Source organism: Poecilia latipinna, unplaced genomic scaffold (genome assembly GCF_001443285.1).
Source record: "Poecilia latipinna isolate Pla-1442-1.1 unplaced genomic scaffold, P_latipinna-1.0 Scaffold252, whole genome shotgun sequence".
NCBI classification, from domain to species: Eukaryota; Metazoa; Chordata; class Actinopteri; order Cyprinodontiformes; family Poeciliidae; genus Poecilia; species Poecilia latipinna.
Genome location: NW_015112868.1, coordinates 1,100,797 through 1,113,632, shown reverse-complemented (window position 1 = coordinate 1,113,632; position 12,836 = coordinate 1,100,797). Strand labels below are relative to the sequence as shown.

The 12,836-nt window shown below is 38.7% G+C and overlaps 2 protein-coding genes across 2 annotated transcripts; both read left to right on the top strand.

The window, feature by feature from the left end:
* Positions 1-197: 197 nt before the first annotated feature.
* On the top strand, positions 198-9,573 carry LOC106947702 (receptor-type tyrosine-protein phosphatase epsilon-like). The gene is made up of 10 exons (XM_015032887.1): positions 198-382; positions 2,001-2,136; positions 2,319-2,468; positions 2,956-3,049; positions 3,463-3,539; positions 3,680-3,814; positions 4,690-4,815; positions 4,905-5,056; positions 7,141-7,276; positions 7,379-9,573. The coding sequence occupies exons 1-10, from the start codon at positions 312-314 to the stop codon at positions 7,451-7,453; spliced, it is 1,152 nt and encodes a 383-aa protein (XP_014888373.1). The 5' UTR covers positions 198-311; the 3' UTR covers positions 7,454-9,573.
* A 928-nt stretch (positions 9,574-10,501) lies between these two features.
* gnrh3 (gonadotropin-releasing hormone 3) lies at positions 10,502-12,462 on the top strand. The gene is made up of 3 exons (XM_015032888.1): positions 10,502-10,811; positions 10,998-11,075; positions 12,266-12,462. The coding sequence occupies exons 1-3, from the start codon at positions 10,674-10,676 to the stop codon at positions 12,317-12,319; spliced, it is 270 nt and encodes an 89-aa protein (XP_014888374.1). The 5' UTR covers positions 10,502-10,673; the 3' UTR covers positions 12,320-12,462.
* The last annotated feature ends 374 nt before the right edge of the window (positions 12,463-12,836 follow it).

The following is a 12,836-nucleotide window of genomic DNA, read 5'->3' as shown; positions in this document are numbered from 1 at the left end:
CGTTCAACGTTGATTCAATGTTTCTGGCTGACATTGATTCAATGTTGTTTCAATCATTCTGTGCTATCTGGGTATATACATATATATTTTTTAAATAACGTAAATGCTAATTTTGAATTATCCTACCAACATTTAACAGTTTGTAGGTGGCTTTCTTGAACTGATTTGTGTGTCCACATCCCTGGTGAAACACCTGTGGCGTGTTTGTACTTTTGCAGCAGGGCAGCGATGGCGTTCGAGCTCCTCGGCTGGTCACCCAGCTCCACTTCACCAGCTGGCCAGACTTCGGGGTGCCGTTCACGCCGATCGGAATGCTAAAATTCCTGAAGAAGGTCAAGGCTGTCAATCCGTCATATGCTGGGCCTATTGTTGTCCACTGCAGGTAAAATACAGGAAGAAAGGAGACATCAAGTGGAACGACACAAAGAAACAGAGTTGCTGATTTAAGTTAAAAGCTGAGTTTACACCCAGGGTTAGTAGGGTTCTATATATATAGAGAGAAAAATGAAGTTTTTTTAGAATGAAGTGCTTTAGAATTGTATTTGTTTCAATGATCAGCATAATGGCCAACCAAAGAAATCTGCAGCTGACTATAGCAACTGCTGCAACAGGTGTTGACTTCTTGAATGGGGCCCACACTGCTGAAGTTCAACACCCCACTGTGGAATCCAGGCTCTGTGCTCCCAGAGGTGCAGTTTGCCCAAATGACCCTTGTAAATCTATTAGTGTTGTGTTTGGACTTCAGAGGCGAAGCATTTCTGCATATGCTCGCTGGCCACAATTGACTCCTTTGTTCGAAGCACACGGTTCTACGGTTCTGCAGCTACGGCTTCTTTAAGTGGGAGGCAAATATAGGCTGCTTACAGTGGCTTGTGTCTCATTACCACCAAAAACTTCAATGTATTTTATGGGGGGTTTTATGCGATAGACCAGCGCTAGGTAGTGCATAATTGTAAAGTGGTCTTTTACTGGTGAGCGTCTAAAAAATGTGGTGTGCATTTGCTTTCGGTCCCTTCCACGTCAATTACTTGGGAGAACTACATTACTCTGCAATTGGAGCTCTCTACCAGCTTTGCACATGTGGAGACTTGGGATTGCTGTGTCTTTGAGCATATATTTTCTTTTAAAGGATCTCCACAAATGTTCTGTTAGATTTGCATGTAGACATTCCTCTTTTAGCAGCATTACGGAGCTTTGGTCTAAACCATTCCATTGTAGCTCTGTCTGTATGCGAACCACCACCAGACCAAAGCTTTGGAAACTTCTATCGGGTTATCCTACAAGATTGCTTTTTGTTTATTGTTGAGTTCTCACTGCTGAAGGAACGCATCCTCGCAACGTGATGTTGCCAAAAAGTGAAATGTTTTTGACGTGTTTGCTGTGTCACCTGTAGGACGGCAACCTGGAAACAGAACTCCTAATGCCTGCTTAAACACAAAAAATGATGCATGACTAAGCTGGAGATCTCAGCATGTCCTCTAGAGTGCCAGTGCGTTATTTCGGATTTAAGATGACGGATTGAACAGAGTTCTGTGAGAATTTCAAAACTCGGGATGCTGTTTAATAACCTAATACTGCTTTAAGCTTACAACCTGTCTGTTGTGTTCCCTGCTTATTTGTTTGGTTGAATTACTCACAAGTGGATTTGCATATTTGACTTTTGAAGTCAGTTGGTTCCCCTGGATTTTGTGTCAAAGTGTTAGAGGAGTTGGAAAAAAAAAATGTACGTACATAAGCCCCACCTTTCAGATTTGTTTTGAAAAATTTATTTATTTTCCTTTCGCCATTATTCTACTGGTCTGTCGCATAAAATCCCAATGTAATACACTGGAGCTCGACTGGAACGTGAGGAAAATGCGAAAGGGCTCGGGATGCATGAATATGTTTTGCAAGGTGCAGTAAAGGTTTTCCTTTGTGCATGTTTTGTTTTGTAACTTTTTTTTTTTTTTTTGAGCTGTTTGTCACAGACCAGACCTTTCCCTTGTTTGTGTTTTCCGCAGCGCCGGAGTCGGGAGGACGGGGACGTTCATTGTCATTGACAGCATGATCGACATGATGCACATGGAGCAGCGAGTGGACGTCTTCGGCTTTGTGAGCAGAATACGAGAGCAGCGCTGTCAACTCATCCAGACAGACGTAAGTGACGACCCCGTCCGACCCGCTGCACCTTGAGCCTACGGCTCGACTCGGAACCGTAAACAACCGGCAAACTTGGAAAACAGCTATGTTCTGTAATACAGAAAAATAAAATATAGAGAAAAATAGTTCAGCAGAACTAAATCGGCTTCTGTTGTGTCTTCTGATCTTTTCCTCCTCAGATGCAGTACTCCTTTATCTACCAGGCTCTGTTGGAGTACTATCTGTACGGAGACACTGAGCTAGATGTGTGCTCTCTGGAGGGCCATCTGCAAAGGCTTCACAACACCAGGGCCCCCCACGACAGGCTGGGCCTGGAGGAGGAATTCAGGGTACGAAGGAAGGAGCTCCCCGTTAAACATCTCAGTAAAGAATGAATTGTCGCCCATCACCCTGCATCCTACACAGTTATATTATCATGGAAATGTTGCCCAGGGTGCAGCTCTTGGCGGCGAAAATCATAAGTAAAAATGTTTTTGGATCAGCTGAAACTTTATAAGGCACCACCATCTGCCGTCTTCAGTTTGTTTTAGCTTTGATGCACAATCCTCCATGGCTCATCGCAAACTGAGCGGAATTACACTCCAGTTCCTACTTTTCAGATTTTTTTTTTTCCCGTCCCCCCACCCCTCCCTTTACCAACAAGTCATGTTTTTTTGTCCAGCTTCAGTTTTTTTTGTAGTTGTTAACATTATTGAACCATTGTCTGCTTTAGAGTAAAAAAAAGAAAGACTCTGTGTTTAATCGCATTAAACACATACCCTGTGTTGATTAAAGTTTTTGATCCACGTCGGTTTGAATGCGTTTTCTCCCCATCAGAAGCTGACCAACGTTCGCATTATGAAGGAGAACATGAGAACCGGGAACCTTCCAGCCAACATGAGGAAGAACCGCGTGCTTCAGATCATCCCGTGTAAGGGCTGCTTTTTTTTATGCCCGGTTGGTTTCATAATGCATTACATCCGAGTAACATCAAAGCGCTGATTTCGCAGACGCCGTACATGGATATCTGTCGAATCGGTTCATGTCAGCCAGATCAATGATATTTAAATGTGGGCTTGTGTTTGTTTTTTTTTCTTTTTCTTCTTCTTTTCTTTTTTGTTGTTGTTGTTTCAGTTACAAGTAGAGTAATGAAAGAAGCCACATTTATTTTACAATGTACAGACGTTTGATATTGTATTCTGACTTTAATAAGCATGTTTACATCTTTTCTTTATCAGCCTTTAAAAAAAAAAAAAAAAAAAAAAAAATTTTTTTTTTTTTAAAAATAACTTGTGGAAAGTTTTTGTCTCTTTATTTTATTTTATTTTTTCCCTCTCTCTGCAGATGATTTCAACCGAGTAATACTCTCAGTGAAAAGAGGACAGGAGTTCACCGACTACATCAATGCCTCCTTTATTGATGTAAGCGCTCCCTCTCAACCTCCTGTATAGATTTCCCATAAAAAGTATAAATAAAGCTCATTGTTTCCTTTGCAAACAATGCAAAATATTATGTTTTGCCGCGCTCTCAAGTCTTGTTTACTGGATGATCCGCCCTCCAGGGCTACAGGCAGAAGGACTATTTTATCGCAACCCAGGGCCCCCTGTCTCACACTGTGGAGGACTTCTGGAGGATGGTGTGGGAGTGGAGGTGTCACTCAATCGTTATGCTCACCGAACTCAAAGAAAGAGAGCAGGTAAAGCGTGGTGCTGCACAAACGGATGAAGAGAAATTGATCTGCACATTTAATGTTCCCTTTATTATTATTATTATTATTATTATTATTATTATTATTATTATTAGATTTTTTTGGTCTGCATTTTCTTGTTTGGTATGATTTTTGTATCTCACACTTAAAACATACAGTCATGTGAGGAAATTAGGGCACTAGAAAGAAGGTTTTTCTAACGTGTGTAAACACCATGGAGAGGTTGAAAAATCTGTCAATGACCTTTAAAAGGAGATTGTACCATTTTTTAGTCTGGTGAGGTTTTAAAGAAGGCTCAAAAGAATTTATAAAGCAACCATTAAACTGCACAGAAACTATTTTTCAAGTGGAGAATGTTTAGGATGACATGCCCAGTTCAGGCTTTCCTCCTGTGAGCTATTTGACGACTACGATGTCATCACTCATCCACAAGTGTAACATTCATCAGAGTTTGCAAGGAAGCGTTTGCTTTCTATGAAAAACACGAAGACCCGACTGAAATTTGTCAGAGAACGCAGAGAAAGAAGGACATCTGGAATGATCTTCTTGGCACCGTTAGAATCTAAAAATGAAATATTTGGACCAGAGAATGGAGAACATGTTTTGCATGAAGCCAAATACGTCATTCTAGGAAAGCAGCCCAAATCCATCAGAAGCTGCTTGAGAATGAAATTTAGAAACAGATTCCTGAATGTGTCAAAGGTCAGATCTTGGTTTAACAGATATGTGGGGTGAAATGAACCCAACAGAATGTGCCAGAAACCCCCCCAAAACATCTTACAGTTAAAATTGAGGAATGTGGCAAACAAATCAGGTAAATGTCGTCTCATAATATTCTCTGTTTTTTGTTTTTTCTCTCTCAGGAAAAGTGTTTCCAGTATTGGCCATCAGAGGGCAGTATAACATTTGGAGACTACACAGTGGAGCTGAAACTGGAAACACGGGGTGAAACCTTCACGCGCAGAGATATGGTTCTCTCCAACAAGCCAGTGCGTCATGTTGTGCAGTAATCTACGGTACATCTCGCTTTGTCATGACACATCAGGAAAAAGACTTAAATCCTGCAAATGTTCTCCAGGAAAAACAGTCGCAACACGTCCGACACTTCCACTTCCACGGATGGCCCGAGATCGGAATACCAGGAGAGGGAAGGGGGATGATTGACATTATTGCTGCTGTGCAGAGGCAGCAGCAGCAGTCTGGAAACCGTCCCATAGTTGTACACTGCAGGTGAGGAACATCAGCAGAAAACTGTGCAAGTACTCCTACTTTTTCCACCCTCACTTGTTTTTTGTGTTATCCAAATCTGGACTTTTGATTTTACAGATAATTTTTTTTTTCTTGTTCCTACAATAACTTGTACGTTTTCTCAGTAGACCCAGTGTTCTACGCCTAAACCACTTATGTGATCCCTTATAAAGACTTAGCTGTGAATGCTTTGATCAGAACCTAGCTTCAGGTGAAGTGATTCTAAGGCAGCGTACCCCGATGGGATTGATCCAATCCACTGATTCACAGTCAATTAAAACCTCTCAAAGTGAAATCTCCTTTGACTCCCACTATGATTAATCTGATAAGATGAGCTAACGACAGGAAATGGTGTCATCACTTGCCTCTATTCCTTCATCACCGCTTGTCTAGGAGGGGCTTTTTAAAGCTTTTTTCCCCCTCTCCCGGGAATGGGGCTAACCCGCTGCAATCCCCAACGTCTCTCTACACTTTCTCTTCCGAGTTGCACATCACTCTCGCGCTCACTCACTTCCCTACCTCCCCCCCCACACACACACATCTCCATCTCTCCATCCCACCGTCATAGTAAACATTGACTCAGTCAAATACTGAGCTTCCAAACTGATTAGTGTTGGCGTTTGGATTAGCCTCTCTTTAAGTGGGGATAATTACTAGTGCCATTACACAAAGGTCACCTTTACTCCCTCTAACTTTTTTCACGTCAAGTAGAAAACAAATGGTCTGAATTTTAATTCCATTGTAAAGAAACTGGAATATACGTTGAAGTGGCATTAATAGGCCTAAATAACCAGTGTCATAATTTCTAGTCTGAGTGATTAATTCATTCCCTCCTATGGGAGGATTTTATCATAAATTTAAAGAAACATGGTCTTGCATATGCATATTAATATGTTAAAATATTTATTTCAATGAGGAATTCATTTGCTAATGAATTAGTTAAATGAGTCAAAAACATAAATCTGAAGGACAAGGATCGTAACTTGAGTATGCAACCACTACTGCTTAAGTTTAATTTAATTTTATTTTATAACTAATTTTATTGTAAGTTTATTGGTCTCCAAAGACGGGGGAAAAAAAGCCGATGTTTTAGTTGTAATGTCTTGCTTTAACTGGAGGGAGAAAAGAGTGAAGGAACAATGAGAAATTCTGAGTTGTGGAGCTTTAAGAAGCATTTAAGCCCATATGACAGTGGTAGTGCTGTTTCCATATTGGAGATTTAAAAATCTTTTACTGAATAAAAGGAAGTTTCCCATTAAATAATTAACAGAGTAACTAGTATTCAGAGTGGACTAATTATGGATTATTTTAACATTGTCTGAATTTCTACACATATCATTCACATTTGAAGGTCTACGATACACAGACTCATTCGATAAATTAAAAAGTTATTGAAAAGCCCATTTATGTTAGGAGCTTCATTACTAAGTGAAACACATTACATAGATTAATTACAGACAGATGGGTGTTTGAAGCCTTTCTTTCTGTTAATCATGATGATTTTCTGCCTGCACTTGATGAAAACATGACTTTTAAAATGAGAATATTACATCAAACCAATAAAAAAAGTAAATAAAGAAAAGCAGCTTTAATTAAAAAAAAAGGCTGTCAATTTAATTTTCAAAAAGTATTTTTAATCTGACAAATGAGTCTTATTGGATCGCAACTTCTAATATGCTGAATAAGACTGTATCTCTACAGACATCCAGAAAAAAAAATAATAATGCTTTTCGAGGATACCTTTTGATCAGCTTTTTGTAAGACATTTTGAGGTCAAATATAAGACTCTGTTGTGACTAAATATAAAAAAAAAATTCCAACAACCCTACTTTGAAGGGCCTCTGAGGAAACTTTTCTTCAAAATACACTAAGCTATGCAACAGAAGAAATATACAACTTTCCACTTCTGTAGAGGAAATCTGGCCTGACACTGCAGGGCTGCCAGACCCGCTGCACTGCTTTGCTAAACCGCTTAGGCAGAACAAAGAAAAAGATGAGAGAAAGAACTTCCAGCGTTTGCATTTCGAGAAGTAGCTTTTCATTAATTCTGCACCTTCTGTTCGCAGCGCCGGCGCGGGACGGACTGGCACCTTTATTGCACTCAGCAACATTCTGGAAAGAGTAAAAGCCGAAGGCCTCCTGGACGTATTTCAGACAGTCAAGAGTTTACGCATGCAAAGACCACACATGGTTCAGACCGTGGTGAGAGCAACGCGCGATCGCTTTAAACATGTCACTTTTGTCCGTGGTTATGTTGTCTGGACGGTTTGTGCTCATGCTTCTCCTCTCGCTTTTCGTTTCCAGGAGCAATATGACTTCTGCTACAGAGTGGTCCAGGATTTTATCGACATTTTCTCAGACTATGCCAATTTTAAATAGGTCACTTTGTATATACATCAGCCAAATAAAAGTCTGCTTTGTTTTTTTCTTAATGTTGATTTGTATAGCTTTTTACATTTTACACTTGGCATAACAGAACTAATGAAAGTGTTGGGAGACCTTTTGGCACAGGAGAGCTGCAGACTCTCGAAAACAAGTGATCTAATCTGAACAGATTAGGTTTTCTGAATGAACTTGTGTGCTACTGTTGTAACAATTTATAAGCAAAAAATAAGTACGTTTATTGTGTAAATATTATTTGTGCTCAACGAGAAACAGAAAACTCCATATATACGTTTATTTCTGCTCACTTTCAGTCTGGGATTCACTTAACAGCTGCTGTCTGCTGCAATTAGATTCAGCCTCACTAACTAACTTCTGTTTTGCCTGTGGCGATAAATATTAGTGGATTGGTGCCTGACTTGGCAACATGCAATTAGCTTGTATTGGAACGGGCAGGAAGTAATGCGTTATATCAAGAATAATCCAGATGCACCATCCTAGCCGAGCGTCACGTTCTGCTTTTAAGAGAATAGTTTTTTATATATCGTATCGAACCAGGTTTAAATGCTTCCATCTTGTGTAAATCGGTGCCATTTTGATTAGACAAAGTTCTGATCTTGAGAAACTTGTCACAAAGTGACACAAATTAAATTATGTTAAGACGGTTGTTTGCAATATCTTTTAGATTTTTTTTTTATGTAACATATATTTTGAAGAAGCATTTCACGTATAGATTAGGGAATAATAATAAAATGTCCAATACATTAATCTGTTTTCTACACCTACCTCGTCATATTTAGGTTTCTGACACAGAAGCTACTTTCCATTGATTAAAAGGTTTGAGGCGAGGTAAACCCTGCATGGTTCTGTAGTTTATCAGAAGGACAAGACTAATAAAGATAAGGAATAATCATTTTAAAATGACAATTATCTGACATTAATGTTCTGTAGACTGTGGCAGGAAACTAGAGTCAGGATTCCTACAACACCTTCAAGTATGAACAAATTAAAAATAGACTCTGGGAACAGATTTACTGTAAGCAGCAGAGGTTCTTGCATGAGTGGCACCCTGGGTGAGCTCTACTTTTGGCACCAAAAAGACACTTTTCACCAGAAAAGACCGTTCACTTCTAGCCTCAATATAATTACAATTGTTAAACATGCAACTTGAATGCAAACATTTTTGGGTTTGAAGTAAACCTCAATTTGTTTGTTTGATGTGAAGAACGTTTTTGTGTTAACTAATTTAAAAGATGTAATGACAGCAACATTGAGTCATACAGCTCACAGTCGCTAATATCTCGGGATCCACTGGCGTATAGTCCATTCTCCTCTACATTTAATTTGTGTCACTCCTGCTATTGTTATTCAAAGTCAAACTTTATCAGTTTAGCTTTAAATAAAAACCGGTTGCCCGTGAAAATGAGACCTCACCTCATATCTCGGTAAGATTTACCCGAATAAATAAAGGTGGAATAACAAAAGTACACGTATATGTTTCAAGAACATTAATATTATTTTGGTTTTATTCTGTAAACGACTTTGAACATTTCTCCTAAATTCCTAATATAAATATCGGCACATTTGGCATATTTTGCATAGTTAAACTAATAGTCAAAATGATACATGCAAAGTTGTTTCTTGCTTGAAATTCTGCAGAGCAAACAAGTAACAGACTAATTTTAAAACAAACCAAAACTAATATTTCAACTTAGGAAAAATTCTTGGAATTAACAATAACTCTGATATTTAATCACAGCTTTGTCCATCAGGCTTCCGAGTCGATTTTGGGTCGCAGTAATCGATGAATCAGTGCCTCAGCAGGTGAAATCGTGTGTTCATCCAGCAGACGGATGCAGATGTCAGAAAAAAAAATCTCCAGCGATCTCCAAATTCTTTTTCTGTGAAATATTATCTACACATATGGTACATTAAATCAACCAAAACAAACAAATGTATGATCGCCTTAACTCGGGTTAATTAGTTAACTTGGAAAATACAAAAATAAAATGGTATGTGTGTCATTTTTCTGACTTCGAATTCTTGAAAAACGAAAATCACATGAAACGTTTGGACTTGAGATGTCAAAGATGATAAAAATTAATTGAGATATTTTTTTTTAAAAATGTGATCGTGAAAGCATTAAATTGCGAATTAAAAATAATCTTCACAATCCCAAGCATCTTACGACATATCTTATTAACTGAAATGAGTTGCATCACTTTACAGCAACAAGAATTCATCCTTTTAACACGGGTTTATCCATTGTATAGTAAATAGAAACTCACACTCTATAGTAACCACAATAGTTATTGATAATCCTAAATTGCCTATATGGAACTATATTTTTGCAAGTTTTGTGATTAAGTATTTGTGGAGCATTGAAGGTTGTACAGCAAACTTTCTACTATGTTTGTACATCCAAATAATTGGTTTACACTGGAATCACTGCTCTTATTATTTTTTTTTTATTTACTTTTCATTTTTGGTGTATACATAAAATCAGTCGTGGTCATTCATCATCGCTAACTGCACTGTTGACTTCAATCTGTTCTTTTGCTAAACGAATAACAGATAAGGGTAATGACATTTAAAGCCTTACAGCAAGTGTAACAAATGCACAAGCATCTGGTTTAAGTGATGTTTTTTTTTTTCTGCCTTTTGTATCTGTGCAGATTTTCAGCAACTGTTTGCTAAAAGCAGCGTCCAATAAATTATAGATGGAGATAAACGTCAGGTTTCATCCAAATGTCTTTTTTTTCTTTTTTTTTTTTTAGTGAGCACCTCCACACAGATGCATCCAATACATCACAAAGACATTTTATGATATATATTTAATGCCTCTCCAAGCCTGGCGGTGATCTCAGCATATGTGAGCACTTAGCCAGCTCCATTAGTTGTGTTTTGTGTCCCATTAGTCCGTAAATGTGTCACACCTGCAAAGAGGGGATTATAATCCTGACAGCAGCCTTGTACGACACCTATAAAATCCCCCCCCCACTGGCTAATGCACCACATGCTAACAAGGAAAACACAGAGGTGAGATAGTCTTCGATGAAGTTGAGTGAACGTCCATGAACTTATAAGTGTTGTTTTGATTAACTGTGGTCTAAATTACAGTCTGCTTGCGCACGGTGATGAGTTAGTTTGCATCCGTGGGCTGCGGAGCTGTGACATTATTGTTTTTATTACATATTTGGCTTTCCCCGCAGCTTTAATGAAGGCAAGCAGCAGAGTTATGGTGCAGGTGCTGTTGTTGGCATTGCTGGCTCAGGTCACTCTGTGCCAGCACTGGTCCTATGGATGGCTACCAGGTGGAAAGAGAAGCGTGGGAGAGCTCGAGGCAACCATCAGGGTGAGTGATTATTTTATGTGGAGTTGGAGTTTCAGGAAATGTGGTAACTTTATTGAAGAAAAAAAAAACCCGTTTTACGAGTAATGCTTTCATAGAACTGGCGTGTGAAGTCCGACTCTGGTGCTGTAGGTTGAATTTCACTTCAAGCATTGGTTTCAGTTCCAAAATGTCTCATGTCATGTTCAGATGATGGGCACCGGAGGAGTGGTGTCGCTTCCTGAAGAGGCGAGTGCCCAAACCCAGGAGAGGCTCAGGCCGCACAATGTAAGAGCTTTTTATACATAATTCATCCTCAATGTTCTCTTCAATTGTACAATATTAATGTGCATCATGCCCCTGAAGCCGCCATGCTCTAAAATCGCAATGACAATATACAAATGGCTCAATCACTGTTTTCATTTTTCCGCTCCTGCCTGACTGAATTTGTGCATGATTAATGGGTCATATTTTTTTATTTTTACCTCACAGAAGGGTGACGACCGTAATTCAGAGCTAATTCTTATCCATATAAATGTATCTAAAAACAGATTTAAAAGAAGCTGTGATTCAATATCTAACTTTAACTCTCGCAAATCAAATTCACAGTGAATATTATTAAACATTTTCATGGGACAGACGGATACATTTATGGCATAAACTTTGTATAAGTTTCAAGCTTCTGGGTATGCAAACCAAAATTGAGCTTCCCAGACAATTAGGGTATTAGAGACAAATAAACATTTTAACACATACATGTAACACTAAGGGCTACACAGTCATGGAAAAGACTTGACGGTACTCCACTTGACATGCCTCACAAGGAGAGTAATCCACAAAAGGTTACTGCTGTATCCAGATGTATTCATGGAAAGTTTAGTAGAAGGAAAAAAACCGTTAAAACTGCACAAGCAGGAAACATCCCAGCCTCAACCTAAATGTGAAGCAAAATCATTCAAGAGATTCTGGGTAATTGCCCTCTTTTCAGATCAAATTAACTTTCACATTTTATTCAGAAATTAGTTTGCAGTCATGAAGACTTTATTCAGGGTTTATTTATCTGGTCATGCTGCTGTCGGTCCAATGTGTTTCATCAATCTTCTACCAAACATTTGGTGATGTTCATGCTTCCCTCTGCAGACAAGCTTTGTGAAGATGCTGCATTCACACCACAGCAAGAATTATCACCTATCCATGCCGCTAAAAGTATCAGTATGTTTTTTAGTGACCATGATGTCGCTGTAGTCGATAGACGAGAAACACGCGCTGCCCAAAGCCACAGAGAAATTATTTGCTATTTTCAGTAAGACACACCAGTCACAAAGTCAACAGAAATAAATATGTGATGTTATCACTCGGTGTGTAATTCAGCAATGTGAATTGAAATACTGAAATAAAAGAATGAATTGTTCCATTCACTGAGCCATATTCAAGTTGTAGTTTAAATTCTAACAAATGTCTGGTTTTAATTTCTTTAGATCAATGATGGCTCCAGCCATTTTGACAGAAACAAAAGGTTCCTGAATAAATAAAGGAGCATCAAAAAGAAGACAAACTGCATTATAATCAACGCCATGGACTGCCTACTCTGACTTCAGATTTTTTTCTTGTTTTCAACACATAAAATGTCTTTAATGTCATTATAAATCAATTATAATAAACGTTTCAACCCTGACTTAAAGGTGTATTGTTTCATTTAATCAGATTGGTTAAAACACCTTACAGATCTGGTCACCACATTAAAGAAATATAAAAGATCTTTTGTAGCTTTAAATCCAATAAATCGTCTTTGTGTAGCAGTCACGACCGACAAGCATGACAAACTTGTGACACAACAATCTTAGCATGACAACAGCTGGTGATTAAGCCAATTTATTAGGAATCAATGACTTAATTGAATTTGTTACACTTTTGGTAATTCCATTTTCTGCCACGCCAGTCATATGCATATGCAACGTGGAAAACACCAGCTGATTTCTCCGCCGCCCGTATACCTGACTGCTGATTAGCCTCCGCCGACGAAACACACTCATCTAAATCATTTCTGCT

Coding starts and splice junctions, on each gene's coding strand:
- LOC106947702 (XM_015032887.1), top strand. CDS start 312: ATGCTAAAATTCCTGAAGAAGGTCAAGGCTGTCAATCCGTCATATGCT. Junction 3,050..3,462: donor CGTGCTTCAGATCATCCCGT/GTAAGGGCTGCT, acceptor CTCTCTCTGCAG/ATGATTTCAACCGAGTAATA. Junction 3,815..4,689: donor AACTCAAAGAAAGAGAGCAG/GTAAAGCGTGGT, acceptor TTTCTCTCTCAG/GAAAAGTGTTTCCAGTATTG.
- gnrh3 (XM_015032888.1), top strand. CDS start 10,674: ATGAAGGCAAGCAGCAGAGTTATGGTGCAGGTGCTGTTGTTGGCATTG. Junction 10,812..10,997: donor AGCTCGAGGCAACCATCAGG/GTGAGTGATTAT, acceptor TGTCATGTTCAG/ATGATGGGCACCGGAGGAGT. Junction 11,076..12,265: donor AGAGGCTCAGGCCGCACAAT/GTAAGAGCTTTT, acceptor TAATTTCTTTAG/ATCAATGATGGCTCCAGCCA.